At 28.9% G+C, this 18,144-nt stretch overlaps 1 protein-coding gene and 1 long non-coding RNA gene across 5 annotated transcripts in view; one reads left to right on the top strand and one right to left on the bottom strand.

Moving 5' to 3' along the window:
- The first annotated feature begins 7,922 nt into the window (after window positions 1-7,922).
- Window positions 7,923-9,415, top strand: LOC147808044 (uncharacterized). Its single transcript, XM_087165878.1, has one exon. It carries the CDS (start codon window positions 8,291-8,293, stop codon window positions 9,266-9,268), a length of 978 nt encoding a protein of 325 aa, XP_087022004.1. The 5' UTR covers window positions 7,923-8,290; the 3' UTR covers window positions 9,269-9,415.
- A 723-nt stretch (window positions 9,416-10,138) lies between these two features.
- Window positions 10,139-18,144, bottom strand: part of LOC147808039 (uncharacterized) — a 94,513-nt gene continuing 86,507 nt past the window's right edge. For 2 of the 4 annotated variants that reach the window (XR_015434681.1, XR_015434673.1), the window contains one exon: window positions 10,139-12,998. This is a non-coding gene — a long non-coding RNA (uncharacterized LOC147808039). The other 2 variants (XR_015434671.1, XR_015434680.1) reach the window with 2 other exon arrangements.

The raw sequence follows: 18,144 nt of genomic DNA, 5'->3' as shown, positions 1-18,144 counted from the left end.
TGCCCGCCTGATCATTTCCTGTTTCAATTACTACAGCAGGAGTTCCAACTGTCTGAATTACTTGTCGAAAATGACATGGGGGTGGTGAAGGAACATAAAGGCTATGATCTTCCGCCAACAACCCAGCATCAATTACAGTCTGTCTGAGCTAAGAAATCCTCCCGCCACAAAGTCTAAGACCACCCGGTGCTATGGGAACAAGAATGGCGCATTTTAGGGAGGGTAGCTTCACTCTAGGACTAACACAATAGACTGAAGAAAAAGTTTCACTTTCTCTTGCCAACCCGAGCCGAAACCATTCTAAAACTGTGACCCAGCACCCCTTCTTATAATAGTCATACCTCGTTACCATAGTTACCGCCAAAGGTCCAAACGAATGTCTGTAGGAGTTCTTATTTTAGACAAGATATAGATGGCTTGCGAAAGTCACGGCAAGTTTTAGGGGGTCAAGTAGAGATTTTAAGAATTGTTGTTTCCTGTTTCAATGTCATATTGCTTTTCTTTTACATTTTCACGTATTATATCGCGTACATTACTGTATCCCGAAATATAGTGTACACATAGTTTTTTTGTTTGTTTGCATAATTTAACTATTAATATTACTTAAGAATTTCAAACAGTTATTTACTATTCATTATTTTAATTGAATATGTTGAGTGAATATAGTTTTTTTTTTCCCTCTGTATTATCATTTCCAATTGAAAAAAAAAGTAACAAAAAATAAATGAAAATCCCGTGATAAATTGAGAGATGTTAAGAGGCATATTTTTCTAAAAATTAAATAATTTTAAGAAATAGCACATATAAATAATACTTTGTCATTATTCTAAAAGTAAATTTGTGCTCGGAATATTACAAAATTAGTGTCCATGAATTTAGTGTGAGGCAATTATATGCTTCGTGTACTATGTTTTCTGACCGCAATTAACAAATACATTTAAATAAAAAAAAATAATAATAAAAGGGAGAAATGTTTATCTTTCTCACTCTCTCTTTTGATTTCAATTTTTCATAAAATAAAGTTGTAAAAATGTAATATAAGCTTCAAATTTTCCTGTTTTTTATTTATTTATTTTATTTTTAATCACGTAACAGCTAAAAACTATCTACTTAACTTAATAAAAAATTTCCTACATTTCTTTTTACATCTTTATTCTTTGCGTGGATTTTTCCTTCCTCAAATTGAAACTTTCGTAAAGTTAATAAAAAAATTTCAAGTTTACAAAACAGAGAGAGTAGTTATTTTCTAAAAAATTATTATTTGCAGAAAAAGTATTATTTGTATAAGATTAGATCTGTAGGTGGAGGGAGAAGTCAAAACAGAGGACTGCAAGGAATAAAATTTTGGAACAAGCCACGGTCCACAAAGGGCAGTGGAGCTTTAGAAGAAGAAGAAATCGCTATACAATAAGTGTAATTATTGATGTTTTGAACAATTATAGAGCTTCTGAAAAATGAGTCTGTTAAATAACCTGAAGCGAGGACAGCTCCTTTCCGTAAACTTTAAATTAATCCTTCTGCATTAATTAAATTTGTAATCGCTTCGCGCAATATAACAGCATACTGCTCTAGTGATAATTAACTCTATAATCAACGTAGAAAAAAGAAATATTAAATTAATCGAAAACGGAATAAGTAATACAATAAAAAAGAAATTTCTGGAGGATGAAAAACAAAGTAATTAAACGCTCAAATATAAATAAAAAGTAATAAAAGCATGGTTGAAATGTATGGTAGGTTAGGTTAAAAATATAGAAAAATCATGAAAAATAATAAAGATTGATGAAAAGAGAAGAAAAAAATTATTAAAATAAAATTTTTTTTAAAAATAATATATATTGGCCAAAGAATACCTAAGGAGGCCTTTTCATTTCAATTCTAACCTTCAGTAAGGATAGGTTCGAAAAGGGACGAAATATATTGCACCTCCAAAACCCGTTCCACTGTCTCCCCTACATTTTTTGTGGGGGTGCGTGTGTTAAATAAGCCGAAACTAATCACTGTCACAGAAGGGGGATTGCAACCTGCGGGGGTCAACTAGCTTTCAAAAGATATCAGAAGAAACTCACTCTTCATCTTATATTATGCTTTTTCTCTTTCTAAGAAAAACTTAAAAAATATTTTTTTTAACTCTAAAACGACTTTATTTATTTTCAAAATAGTTTTATCATTTTATTTAACATGCACTTTTTCTAATTATATCTTGAATTGTTTATTATTTTGATTTGATTACTTAGAGAACTAATAATTACCAGAGTATTTAAATTAATAAAATTTTACTATGTAGTCATATGAAAGTAATTCATATAAAGTAACTACATTAAAAATAAATTTATATTTTCTTTATAGATCAAATAAAGTTTGTTAATTTTTTTAAAATTGATTTGCTAATTTTTAAAACTTTTTATGTTAAAGTAAAACCTTGAGTTCAAGATTTTATTTTTTTATTACGTATTTAATTTTCTTCTTTCAATTACAATTCAAATACAAATATTTTTCACAATCTTTTTTTAATTTTAATTAAATTTTTTTAAAGATTGTTACACCGTTTTGAAACTAATTAAATTCTACCACTTTAAAAAACTATGTTAACATTTAATCCATTGTTTAAGCAAATATGGTTGCTTACTATGTAAATTTGATTTAGACTTAAATATTTGAATTTCGCAATTTGAATGAACTAAATTAACCTTCAGTAAAAACTCACTTCATTTTAATTATTACTTTTGCTAACTACAATTATTTTTGTATAAATAACTCCGAACTGGAATTATGATTCGATCTTAAAAAATAAACACCGGGTGTTATTTGTCACAAACAAATTGAAACATCAAAATTGAAAATTATTCGATTTAATTATCACAAAATTTTAAATCATATTAAGACAGATCTAGTTTCCGATTATATCACTTAACTTATTCAAATAATTTAGCTCGGATACATTTAAAACTTCACCCACAAACTCATATTCATCATTTTTACTTATATTATTTCTTCTCAGTTATAGTTACTTTAAAAACTTATCGCCAGAGATATTATTTAACAATAATACAAAAGAAATTCCTTATTGATCTAAAGCAGTTATTTAGTATAAATTTATTAAACTGTATATTTTGAGAGCGCAGTTTTATATGAAGTTTATTTTAAAGGAATAAAGGAAAATATAACTTATTAAAAAGTGAATATATTTTATTTATCAGCTTTTGCTTGTTAAAAGGTATTTATATTTTATCAAATAATTTTTATCAAGTAATATCTTGTGATTACTTTATATAATAAAGGAACTTCATTTTTAATGAAATTATTATGACCCTAATAATAAAGAATAATGGTAAAAGTGGGTATTGAACGCATTTTATTTGTAAATGTCGTAAATAAAAGGACAAATAAATAACTTACAAAAGTATAACTTATTTCTAAGAAATTCCTTAAAAACTATCTTTGATAAGCTTTATAATTTTCTAAACGTAGAAGTAATATTATAAGAAAATTGATGTAACTCTTTCATTTCAGTTTTGAGGATTCATAAAAAAATACCATTATTTCTGTCGTAAAAATAAATTATAACATTTTCGACTAATAAGCTGAAGTGACAGTTTAAATTTATTTTTCTAATAGATCATTTCGATGGATCATTAAAAACAACAAAATAAAACAATTCTATGTTATTTTACATTTTAGTACATAGATTTGTGAGACTGCTCACTGTAATTAATATTAAGATTTATCAAAATAATCGAAATTAATTTATAAAAAGTACGATAACGAAATTTTTGAAAGAAAAGGCATTTATTGGTTTTAATTAAAACTTTCAACATAACAACAGATTGAGACAAGTTTACTTTACAAAATTTTATCAAATACAAAAATACAGAAAATTATGGTTATCTAGGAGATATAGATGGCATGCTGGCTAACCCTGGGAGGTTTTCGTGTTTTTCCTCTTTATGTAATGCTAATGACGGTTAGTTTTCTTATATTTTAATTAACTATAATTACACTAATTAAAGTTTGCAGTATAGAAATTTCTACTAAAACTCTTCTCCATGAATGGCAAAAGAGGGTCAGGGAAGAGAAATTAAAATAACACATTGATTACATACTTTGTTCTAGCAAAAAGTTATGAATAAAAATTACATTATACACTTTTAATATGAATTCGAAAAATTTCTCGTTATTAAATACATAAGATATTGCATAATTACTACTCTTAATATATATTTTTAGAATATTGCGAAAAAAAGTTTTAAAAAGTGTATCAATTAGGAACTACAGATCAGGGAATCAACTAAGGAATCAGGTCTGAAAACATCAAAACCAGTTTGACTGTCTGAAGTAACAAAGAGTAGCTTAACTCTAAGTATTACAGCTTATTTTTATTTTTTAATTTATCGTGATGAAATTTCGTGGTGTTTATAATAATCACATTTCTCATTCTTTCTATTTCATCTGGCAATCAAACTGGTTTCAATATTTTCAGTGTTGCGTTCCAAAGCATCGATTCATTATATTTTGATACCGTTTGTATTTTTCTCTCGTGAATATTAATTATGACCACTAATGTTCTTTTTCTTCCTTTTTTTTTTAAAAGAATTTTACAATACATGCGTGTATTTTCATATTTTTCTTCATTTGCTGATTAAAATGAAACTTTCATAATACTTTAGTGTTCTTGTGTATTTACATTAAAGCCCTAAAAACAGGGTTAAGTGCTTGTTCATGTTTGGATGATGCGTGGTCTTGTGTACTAGCTATTTTTTTTCCTTACCGTGAAAAAACATACTATCCCAGCTATTGGAGTAATTAAAACTATTTACGGAATGAAAAAATTGGAACCTTTTAAATTTTTTTAATGTAAATGTTTTTTTAAACCTACAAATGAGTGTACGATATATTTTTTTTAAAAAAAAGGAAAACTGCAGTTTTGTGATGCTTTATAGTATATTGGAAGATCTTTACGTCATTTATTCGATTTTAATTAATCTCACTTTATTCAGCAGCTAATTTTTTTAATTCTGAAACATCTCTAAAAAACAAGAAACAAAGTTTAAAAAAAGGGGAATCATGTATTTAAAAAATAAATTCCATTCTCAAAATGAATAAAAACAAGAAAATTATTACTACTAAATAAATAAAATGTCTATAGAATGAACGAATTATCAGCCAATATAATTTTCATAATAAATTTCAAGCTTATAACTAAAAAGAAAGCTATCGGTTTTTAAAGCGTTCCCCATATCAGTTCTTCAGAAGGACTGAGAGAGAATAAGATTTTCAAAGGGGAGCAAGACCTCCCACCGAGAAGATTAGTGAACTTGGGGGTGGAAGTTGCCTTCCTCCCTTAGTCAAAGGTAGAAAGTGACTTGTGTTTCAAAGGCAATATTACAAAAAGTAACAAAGATTAAAAAAATTAACCTACATTTTCGTGGATAGGAAAGATTGAAAAAATTATTAGTATTTTTTTTTTTAATTGATCACTCTGATTCTTGAACAAGAAAAATCGATTCAAAGTATGACAAGCCCGCCATAGACTTTACATGTTAAAAGCAGAATTGAGGAGTCTGCTTGGTGCAACACTTTTCTCCCGGCAACCACGATTGTGGACCCGACTTTCTGATCATTTGAGCGCGCCCCTTGTTTTTTGTTCGTTATATATATATATGACGCCCGGTGGCTGAGCGGTAGCGCTTCGCGCTGTCGTGCCACAGGTCCTTGGTTCGATCCTTGGGCCGGGCAAGGCCGACTCAGCCTTTCATCCCTTCAGTGGGTCGATAAAATGAGTACCAAGCATGCTTGGGAACTAACACTGGGGGTTCCGCGTTCGGCTGACCACCTGACCGGAACATATGCTCCTGCACCCCAGAGCCCAAGGTCAAGAAAACTGAGATGGGCACAGTCGGCCTTGGCCCTCTTAATGGGCTGTCGCGCCACTGAGTTAGTTAGTTTTATATATATATATACATGTATATATAAGTTCAAAATGAAGATAAAACAAAGGAAAATTACAGACACATGAAAAAAAGGGGGGAAGAAAAATAATAAACAAAACAAAAAGGATAAAAATTTTTAAAAAATCCGGAAAATAAAAGATATAATCTTTCATCAACCCACACGATTATATTCGCAAAAAAGAGTGCTTTCTGATATTGTGTCAATATAGCCAAAGCAAAATATATTAATACAATAGTGTGAGGAGCACTAAAAAAAAATTTATATATATACATATATATATAACGCCATTTGGGAACCGCTGGTCTAATCTAAACGATACTCGATCCACCGATACTCGTAGAGAAGTATAAAACAACAGAGTTCTGAATCAAGTAAGTAGTCAATTGTGATTCAGTTCTAAACCTGATGATGCATTTCAATAACATATTATTGCAGAATTCTTTACAAATAAAGTTCTATTTTGAAATTTAAATAAATTGTTTTGCATCTGCATCACCTTCAAATTTTAAAAAGCATTTATCTGCAGTAAGTTTAAATATTTCTTGAGGGAAAACTCCTTTAAAAATGGATTCCTAAAAACAAAACAAAAAATGTTCAAACGATGTTTTGTTGTCGGAATCAAAGAGGAATAACAACAGAAGAACAACAAACACGGAACTTCACAAGGATCGATGTTAATTATAAACGAAATGATATTTCGAGAGCAAATTTGCAGCTTAGATAAAACTAGCCAAGCGCATACAATATTAAAAAATAAAGCAATTTGTAGAACAGTTTGAGAATGCGCAAAACTACCTGACTTAAAAAGGTAATAAGAGTAGTGAACTGGAAAGGTCTGTCGACAAAAATAACTCCATAAAGAAATGTTCTGGTGAACTCTAACACTAGACTGTTGCGTCAATAATATATTTTTTTCAATTCAAATAAAAATAATAGTGTTCCAAAACAATTCATTTACTTAAGTAATTGTTAAGTAAAAATACTAAAACAATCTAAATCAAACGCATAACGATAAAAAGATTATTTAATAATTAAATATTAATGTTCTTGCTAAAATCTGAAGTGATTAACTTTTAAAAGAAATATCTCGAAACGCGAGGCACCTTTAATCCTTTTTGATGTTTAAATAAACAATTAATTATATTAATAAATATACTACAGATAAATATACTACATTAACTGATTAATAAATATACAACACAGATTTCCACCCTAGTTCCGTAATCAAATGTATATTTGAGAATTCAAATACTTTAATGTAAATTTAATCCAAATATTTTATTACAATACTATAAGTAACCAATGACGTGAAATGTACTAAAATCGGCGGTATTAGAACTTACCAATAATAAATATTTTATGCCGACTTTCTCCCTAGCTCTGTTATCAAACGTATATTGGGGAAGTCAAGTAATTTAATAGAAATTTAATCCAAATATTTTACTACAATACTATAAATAACCAATGACTTGAAACGCAATAAAATTGGCTGCAATAGAACTTTTCCTATTTGTTTAATTTTTCTTTTTGTTTAAGCAAAAAACTAATTATATTACCCGATTAATAAATATGTTATATCGGCTTTCACCCTAGTTTCGTTATCTTATGTTTCTTAGGAATTTCAAATATATTAATACTAAATTAATTCAAATATTTCACTATAATACTATAAATAACCAACGACTTGCAACGCACTAAGATTCGCTGTAGTAGAACTTTTCCTTTAATACTTTTTGTTTAAATAAACAACTAATTATATCACTCTTTAAATAAATGTCATAACGGCTTTCATCTTTGTTTTGTTTCTTGCGGATTTTATATATTTTAATACTAATTTAATCCAAATATTTTAACGAAATGATGTAGTAGAATTTTTGTACGCTGCAGTAGAATCTTTAAAATTAATTAGCGACAAATAATTAAGCACTAAAAAGTAATGAAGAAAATAGGCTCTTTTGTCTAAGGGATTTATGAAAAGTCAATATTATGCCAAAGCATTCTTAACTCTTTCTAGATTGATTTGAAGGGACAAAAAGAGAAGAGAGAACTAACTACCATCACGTTTCTGATAAGCTGTTTTCTAACCCCACCCTCTCGTCGGCGGGAGACTTTCCCAGCAAATCCGGAATCTTTTCTTAGGTGTGTGAAGGTAAGACAGGTTCTGGGTATATCCCTCTTTATGATTGGTCAGCAGAATCCCCGCCCCCTAATTTACACTTGTTGCATTTGTTATTTCTCCGACGGCAGACAGTCTGAATATCGGTTTTCAAGAATAAAATAAAACCCAACTGCATTGGGGGAAAAAAAGAGATTTTTTTTTTAGTTTTTTCTCTTTAAAATGGACATTAGGAATTTTGAAATGAATTTTCCTCATTTGTACAATACGGAAGGCCTTCAAATCAACGAGACTAATAATCATAGTGGTACAGTTCTATCTGTTAAAGAGAAGCAACAAGAAAGGATTCGTCGCCCGATGAACGCTTTTATAATTTGGTCGCGAGTTCAGAGAAGACGGATAGCTCGTGAGAATCCTCAACTGCACAATTCCGAAATCAGCAAAAGACTAGGTGCGGAATGGAAACAAATGGATGAAAACGAGAAGCGTACATTCATCACTGAAGCTGAACACTTGCGCGAAGAACATATACGACTGCATCCGGATTACAAGTATCGTCCCCGACGAAAACCTAAGCCGGCAGCAGCGATAGCAGAACCTAATGGAGTGCCTTACTACGCTGCCTTTAACCAAAGAACTTTCATGGCACCTCAAATTGGAATTTATGCTATTGAAAATCGTGCAGCTCTAGTTAATGCATCTCATCCCATGCATTTTCCTTCGTATGCTGCAAATGGCTATCCTGCCTCTTCTCCAGCATCGGTGGAATTCCAGCACAATCAAGTGCCTGGATCAGCGGCTCTTTACCATCGGATGCATTCCCAGACAGTTAAACAGAGCATATTTAAACACGATTCGTACAATCCAAGTGATCAACATCATCAGAATAATTTAGTTCCATCAGTTACTTCTGCGCTTAATTTACCTCATGTAAACAATTTAGAAATGTCTGCCATTTCAAGCTCTTACGGCGAGCCTTTGGGCTATAGTTCTCAAACTTACAATAGTGCAATGCTGACACCTCCTTCTTCAAATTCACCAAATGAGCACAATATTATTTCTCCAGGTCCCAGCATTAATCAAGAAATGGATAAACAAAACAGTAGTCCTAGTGCTCCACCTCAACAGGATCCATCATCTATGCCCATAAGCTCTTTTGATGTAGAGCTCCATTATTTCGAAGAGCTTCATATACCATAAAAATTCTTCAGCAGTGAAATATTTTACTGCCCAAGTTTTTTTTTCTTTCTTTTAATTCACATATATTATATTTATCATGTATCTGTACGTAGTGTATATATTTTGATATTTGTACGAGTTATTCTATAATGATGTAGTTTTTATATATTTTACTGAAACACTTCAGCATTGTTTTGTGATACAGTTTCTGTTATAACATTATTGTTATTATAATTTCTAAAAAAGTTTTTACTGCTGCGATCAATTTGTACATGTTTCATTAATATGTTTAATAAATTGATTTAATAGTTTTTACTTTATTCCTTTATAGTAACTTTATAAGTACAATCATTTAACTTTACAATATATTAAAAAAAAAAAATTAAAATTTTATTATTTTTATTTTTATATTTTTTTTCTACCAAGTTTTAAAAAAAATCGCTGTTTCCTGGTATTCGTAGAATTTTCAGTGTTATTCAAGTGTTTCTCATAGCAGCATTTCCTTCTTAGAACTTGAAAAATGTATCATTTACGAAACTTTCGTTAACAGTTTTTTAAATTTACTATAGGTAACAAACAGTAAGTGCATATGCAGTACAAGATTCATAGAAAGAAATTAACAGCTAAAACTAGGATCGATAAATTTAAATATCACTTTTAATCACAACACACAAAGTAAAACGTAAACTAATTAATAATTCCTCAGCTCCGACTTAGTTATCTGTCTTTTGCGATTTTAGCAAAGAAAAATTGAAATTATAGAAATGGATTTATAAATGAATGTGTACGGTGTTTATGTTTACAGTATTTGAATGTTAAAAACTAGGTAAGTTGATTTTTTTCCATCCAAGAAATCATGATTTTAAATAGATGTATTTTACAATGCAAGAATAGCTTTTAAAATTAGGAAATATTTTTCAATTTATTTACAATAAATTTTTCAATAGCTACAAAATTATATTTCACTATTACATAATTATTACAGTATAAATCTTCCAATACAGTAGAAGATGCTGATAGTAGATGATCAAGGAATATCTTAATGGTTAACACCTTACATACCTTTTCTCTTCCTTTTCTATAAGTGCAATGATAGCAGGGCTTTCCCGTTTTAAATGAAGTGTATGTTCTGTTCATCTCCATAAGACCGTATGCAATATAGAACATAATGTTCTTATGGAATAAACTCATTTTAATGATCAATAAGCAATTATACTTAGAGTCAGTATAATAAAACATACATGCGATTTAAATTTATACAAATATTAACCCTGTTTCAAATGCAGTACATATATGTCCTGTCTATCTCCATGAAATAATATGCAATATATAGCATAATGTTCTAAAGAAATAAACTCATTTTAATGATCAATAAACAGTTATAAGTAGAACTGTTAGTGTCACTATAATAAATGCCTTTTAAATTTATATAAATATTAATCCATGTTAATAAAATGTGTGACTAATACATATTACAGCACTATTTAATCTCTTCGAAAGAAATCCGTAATTGGACGCAGTTTTGCCATTCAACTGAACATTTTCGGAATGGCGTGTGAGTGAAGTGTGTCTAAGGGCAAAAACTCCTTTAATTATTGTAACAATATTATTGTATTAAACATAACTGTTAACAAGAACTGATGAATGTTTAAAATACCTCCAGACCTGTTTGGATCTGCAACTGGGCAGGAAATATCTATTGAAAAGTTTGTTTTATTATTTTTTTTAATGAAAAAGTGAAATTCATTCCGGCTGGTGAAACATTTCTTAAAATTTTTTTGTTTTTTTTTTTCTTTTTTTCCCTCCACTTTTTTAATGCAATTAAAGCGAGAACTGCCAACAATAAATAATTCTTTAAACGATGAAATTTAAAATTGATTTCTTAACAATAATTCATTTCAATTAAATTTTATTCGTATAAACAGGTTATTCGATTATTATTTTTTTCTCTCCAATGCCCACCTGTGTTAACATCCGTCAATTCAGGCATTTACAGGACAGATTTGTAGGCCTCTCTTTCAGGGGCACCATATTAGGTGGGCCAACGTTGCTCCCACAGTGAGGACAGATAGTACAGAGAAGGAAAGATCATCCATGCCTTGCCCGAGATTTGAACCCAGAACCTTTCTGATGCAAGGGCAGTTCCCTAACCCCTACACAGGCCGGTTATTCGATTATCTGATATGCAATTAAGTGGGGACAACTGTATTGCTATTAAAAACTAGGAAATATTAATGTTAAAAGTACCCAAATAAAATTGTGCTTAAATTATACATAAAAGAATTTTAGAATATTTAAAGAAAAGTATTATTTTTTTAAATTTATGAAATTTGTAACATTATGCATCCTTAAAATATATTTTCTGAACTTTTGTAGAATTAGAATAAACTTCCTAACTGATTCTGTACTAATAAACAAACTGTAAATATTTATTTTATGAACATCTTTAATATTGATACTATATGGATGTATTTATTTACATTTAAAAATAGGGAATGATAAAAAAAACAACACTTTTATTTTAAAAAGCCGTATTTCTTTAATACCTAAGTTTTACTTTCGTTTATTTATCGTCGTATTTTAATTTTTTATTCTATTTTGAAGTTAAATTATTTTGGATTATATTGTTTTTTAACTGAAGCTCATTCTTAAGCGTATGAGTGATTTTAAAATTTACGAAACTTTTGTTAGGAAAATTATATTTAGATTTATTATTTAATGTTTAATTGTGTAATTTTTGCATGTGAAACATAGTTAAATTGCTTAATTTAAAGTGGAAAAATATCTCCTAATAGTATTAATATATACGATTAAATGACTAAAAAATTTTGCTTCGAAGAACTTTTTAAAGAAATGCTAGAATTACTACAAGCATATATCTGAATATGTAGTTTAAAATTTGCTTTTAAATTGTAATTTTTGTTATAAGTTGCAATCAAACATAAGAATTTACTCCTAGAAAAAAAAAAAAACCGGGATAAATTGTTCTATTGTGTATGGTTTTATTGTATGGTTCTATTTTTAAACTAGATTCTAATTGTGTCCATTTTTAAACTAGTATGCTTCGAACAGTAAGTTACAAATTTTTTGCAAATTTCTCACTGAAAAAAGTGCATACTTCGATGAAAAATGATTCTTATGGTGGTTATGTAGAAATTGGAGACAATGTGGTGTGTCCTTGGTCAGCGTCAGCCCAAACCACCTGTGGTTACACGTTCCTATATTTCTAGTACGTACCTGTACAACATACCTGTATATAAAATTTATTAAACGCTTTATTTGCAAATCATTGAAAAAATATCAAAAATTCGTAAAATTTTTTTTTCTTTATAAAATTATAGTTATTATACAGTTTGACAATTTTTTTTTTAACTTTCAATATTATTTTCTAATTATTTCAATGGAATTTTTAATTTGGGACTTAAAAGTAGTGTCGGGATTTCGTACATAATTGATGATACTTTAAGGGCAGAAATTATACCATCAAAAAAGATAAGGAATGACCAAATACTTTCGCATATTTTTTTTTTTAAAGATTAATTAAAAACATTAAAAAGTGAACTACATTTATAATGAAATAAATTTAAATTTGTTATTATTATTTGCAATGGCAATATTTTTTTTCTTGTAATTATGTATTTTTGTGTATTTTGTATTCAAATGTATCAGGATTTGATGGAATTTCATTTCACACAATTTTAATTTTTTTAAATGTCAAGATTAACTGTCAAGCCTTATCTTTTGGACATATCTGCAAAAAAAATAAACAGCATACATAAGAAAATTATAGACTACCGTAGTGAAGAAAGCAAACCATGCACATAAAATAACTCAATAATATTTTTAATACAATTTATAAGTTGTTGATCGTATGAATATAAAATCCACCGGGATTTTAAATTCCCAAGTTAACACATTATAAAATTCTTAAATGAAGTTGAATATTTAATATTTTGTTTCATAACTTGTTGTTGAAATGTTCATAAATTAAGTAAATTTTAATAAATCAGAATGTGAAAAATTTATGAGAAATTTAGCAATAATACTTAAAATTAACAACTAAACAGTTCCATAAGTATATTCAGCTCCAAATAACCATTAACTGCCAACTGATAATGATAAGTCCTGCCAGACGAGTCTTGTAGGGTTATTTCATTTTATAACCATCGTTGAATATCTGGCCCAAGTTTGAGTTTACGACTACCAATGATGAACTCCATAGTCTTGTGATTTTGAACTCAACCCAGAAGAAAAGGGAACTCTTGGATCAAGTTTCGGAAGAAATTTGCCTTCGTTTTTTGATGGAACTAAATCTCATTTTCGTTGCCTGGAGAGGAAAAACTACGAAATACCCCGCGGTTAGCCTGACGGCAAAGGGACTTTAACCCATGATCCGTCTACTCTGCATCTGAATAAAAATTTCATTAAAAAAATGCAGCATAAATAAAAGGTTTTCTTTGGTGAAAAATATAGCTAGCAAGAAATGGACACTTCAAATATTGTCAAAAAAAAATTTGAAACGTATAATTTCTATTTCTTGTGATAGTTTTTAATTGTATCCGTCTTTTAAATGCAGCCTTATTTTCTTTCTTTCTTTTTCTGAATTATATTCTAGGAAGTAAGTTCGTACATGCTTTCTCGTGGTCGGTCCTACACACGCTCCTGTCTTCACAATTATATTTATGAAGAATTTAAAATTAATTTCTAATTTCGCCTTTTGTGAAAATTAAAGCTATATATGGGTGATTCTCACTATAATCAAAAAAATTTTTTGTATACTTCTTTAGTTACAATTATTACTATCTTACATACAGCAGTGTAGTTTATTGATATTTGTTCGAGAAAAAAAATAAAATAGAAATTCACCAAATCTTGTATACCAGTAAAATGACATTTTAGCTTAGAAGTTCAAAAAACAGTCATTTTAAGTTAATAGTGAGTAACTTAACTTAAGCCTTTATGTTAGATGGACCATAAGTTGCTTAAATTAATTCTTTTTGTCCACGGTAGAAAGAATCAAAAAATTTTTTGTTGCTGATATGTACAGAATAAAATTTTTTATAATAATCAATCATTAAATAAATAAATAACTTTGATTACATCCAAGCATATTACAATCATACATAAACTTGATATTAGGTTAATATTTGCTTTCCCTCCTTACAGTATTAGCAGTTTAAAAAAATTTCTGATAACACTTCAATGTCCTGGCATTCATAAGCCAGGAAAATGACACCTAGGATAATGACAAATTCGCCATTTTATAGCATATAACTTTATTTTAATTTAATATTTTTGCCTAAGACGTTTATATTCTGCAAAAAACAACTAGATTTCTCAAAATTACTCAGATAAATCTACGTAGTTTATGTTATTAATGATTTCAAGAAGCCAGGAAAATGACAACACAAAAACCTACTCACCTTGAAAAATTTTTTGAAATAGATTTTGACCCAGAAAAATTGGTTCTTTATTCATGCAACAAGACATGTTCATATAGGAGGGTATCTAATCAATCTATTAACATAAGATATTGATTACTGGCTGGCTCTATCTACTTCAGTTATAAACCACTAAATAAAAGTAGCCAGGATAATGACAGATTTTCTTGGGACAAACAAATTATTGACAGAAAAAATTAATTTAAACGAAGTTTTTGTAAATAATACCCTCTGCGTGTATTCTAGAGATGCTTACACCGGTTGAGATTAAAAAAATTAGATATTGAAAAATTGATGGGAAGTTTTGAAGCTAGTTATTATTGGAAACATTGTTTGGGACACGCCAGGAAAATGATATTTTGATATTCAATTAAATTTTTTAAATATACAAAACAGTCAATGCTAGTGCGAAGACATTTTAAAATGCTATCAGCAATGCTATTTATTAATTTTTAAAAAAAAGTTACTTTATTATTATAGTATTAGATCTTGGTGCAAGGGACAGTGAATTGTAATGTTTCGTGAGAATCACCCATATACCAAGTTATTGGTATATCTCTTTATAAACGCATTGAAATATAATTTCAAGAAGATATAAGCATTTATTTAAAGGCTTATTATTTTAAGCTGAGGTGGTGGAAAGCACAACGGGAACTTTTTAGGAAATATCTCAACCTTAGGCAATCTCAACCTCTGCCCGACAAGGGGTCAAGTCTCCCCCGACAGGGGGGCTCAAGCAAATTAATTCAAAATATTTAAATTAAAACGAATTTTATGCTTTGCATTTTTTTCTCACATCATTTTTTTCAAGTGTGTTTCTAAGAATCTAAAATCACTAATATTGATACCATAATTTGCAGATTCCTATTAATGTAAATTTAAATCTAATTTTTTCTTCTTTCTGTTATCGATGTATTTTGTACTGTGTGGTGCAATTTACCATACATTGTAAGCGTAAAAATTACTTCTGTAATGAAGAAAAATAGTTGTAGCAGTAACAAAAACAAAACTTTTATACGCTTCTTAGTCTCATAATGCAAAAATTATTCGTTAATAAAAATTTGTAATTTCATGCACATTTTAAGAACATTTTGATACGAACGAACTTCGAAATGGTTATGCCCATAAAATTGTAAAATTCGAAACTTTTTTAATTGTCACATAGTATAATTTTACGGACAAAAAAAAGGCTATTTTAATCAGGGGACTCGATGTTAATATATATTGTAAATAAATACAAAGGAACCTTTAAAATTTCTCCTCGCGATTCCTTTTTCTTTTCAAAGATGCTTTTAAAGTGAACATCTATGTCCGGCAAAATGCTAATTTCTCCATTTGAGAAAAAGAGTAAGTCCATCGGCTTAAAATATAAGATTCAAACAATATAGCTTAAATTTGTAATTATTTTTCAATTTCAAAAAATTCGAAACAAATTTTATTGCATTTTTCGAATCTTTGTACCCTTCCTAATGTTTGTCTAAAACGATTTCTCGGTACCTAACTTCGTTTGGAAGTTATACCGGAAAATAGAGAGTCGTCGCTAAGCAGGTAGAAAGGTCCGTTCTGCCGGATTAAGAGGGGTGACATTCTTTTTGTGTCTCATCCATTCTGTTGACGGAGAAGGTATATGGACCTGGAATTGCAGAGAATAAAGGTTAGTCATTACTAATTTAATAGATTGAACATAAGTCAAAACTTTAAAAGCGTTTTTCTCAAAACGCTGTTTTTTGACCTGGCCTAACGTTTTTCTCATTATCTATACAACGAAATAAGCTGTTCTTTATTTTAAATTACGTAAAAATATATTCTTTAGAAAGTAGCATAGGATTTTTTTGATATTTTTATATTTCGATTTTATATTAGTATTTTAATGAATATTTTTTTAATTAAAAACTTAACTTTTTTTTTTAAGTTGCCGCCATTTTGGTAATTTTGCGAATATCAAAAAACCGCTGTGCTACTTTTTAGATAATGTCTTTATGTTTCAGAAAATGTAAACAAAATCGTTTTCCTATGTTTCAGGACTTCTAAGTCCATGAGGGCAGCGAGTTGCTACTTTTTGATGACCAGCCACACATGGAGCTGCCACCAACTTATTTTTTATTATTTTGTAAAAGAAATTTTTTTTAAAATAGACTTAAATTGTAGCTAAATAACATGAAAAGAACAAGGAGTCTCAGCATTGTCTCTATTACTTAAAAAAAAAAAAATTCAAGAAATATTTTACCATCTCAGGGTGGGGTCCCCTCTTAACTAACTTACATTTTTAAAAAAAATTCCCACACATGGCTGCTGTTTCTCTGCTATGTTATCGATTCTCTGGAAAGCGGAAAGCACACTTTCTACCAATATTTCTGTTTCGCCCTGCAAAAGCTTTTTACATATTGACATACGTCTGCAACGAATAATCTTTCACTCAGTTAATTGATTATTGTTTACCTTATGTCAACGCGAAACATTGTTTCCTCTACGATTTAAATTCGCTTTTGCTTTCATAGTTACGAATTTTAAGCCACAAATAATTGACACTAAAAATTAAGAAGTTAGGGGACCAAATTTAGAAAAATAAGATTTTTTATTTTTATTTTTCAGAACTGATTTGACCGATTTTGCTTAAATTTTGACATTTAAAATTGCAAATGATGAAAAAATTGTACACCTTACATTTCTTAAGTTTCTCGACTTCCCTTAAATAAAGTAATAATAAATGTTTACTAAAAGTTTCATTTTGTATGAAATTATCTTTAGAAAAACTAATAGCAATTGATTGATCTGATTGGAATTGTATGCAAAACTTTTTCATTTCGCTTAAAAAAAATTGGGATACAGTGAAATACGCAAAAACTAAACTTAGCTTTAAAGGGTCCTAACTTTCAAGCGCGTTCCTGAAAAAACCATTAAAACAATATTTGTAGATTGAAACTACTTTATTTTGGGGGTCAGAAATCCGAATCCGTCGAAAAAGAGTGTGTTTAATCGGATAACGTTTTTATATTTAATTTCCGAACTTAAAATATCGTTCGGACTAATTAATTAGTATATTTGATGTCACCCTCTCGAACCATTTCTAGGACTCATTCTTATGAGTCCTAGAACATGAAGATCCGAACTTAAGATTAAAATTTATTCCGGTGGGTCCATTTATTTTTTTGCGCACTGTACATTCATTTGAAGTAATGTCAATATTGCTAATAATAGTAAAAGAATTTTTCTTTTTTATATAGTTTCTGTATAAAAAAGAAAAATTATATTGCTATTATCAGCAATTTAGCTGGTGATTATCCATATTTATATGCTTTGATAATTTTAAGGATTGAAAGAGGAAAATAAGGTGAAATGATGCTCACTTTCAATATTAATATCAGATGTAAATAAATCAGATGCAAAAAAATTTCATTTTGTCCTCTTTTGTTAATTTCATAGTAATTGCATAGTAATAGCTTCGAAATAATAGCT

The sequence above is a fragment of the Parasteatoda tepidariorum genome, chromosome 6 (genome assembly GCF_982258835.1).
Source record: "Parasteatoda tepidariorum strain Cologne lab strain chromosome 6, Ptep-v5.0, whole genome shotgun sequence".
Taxonomy (NCBI): domain Eukaryota; kingdom Metazoa; phylum Arthropoda; class Arachnida; order Araneae; family Theridiidae; genus Parasteatoda; species Parasteatoda tepidariorum.
Note: the sequence above shows the minus strand (reverse complement) of the source record. Positions and strands in the feature narration are given on the sequence as shown.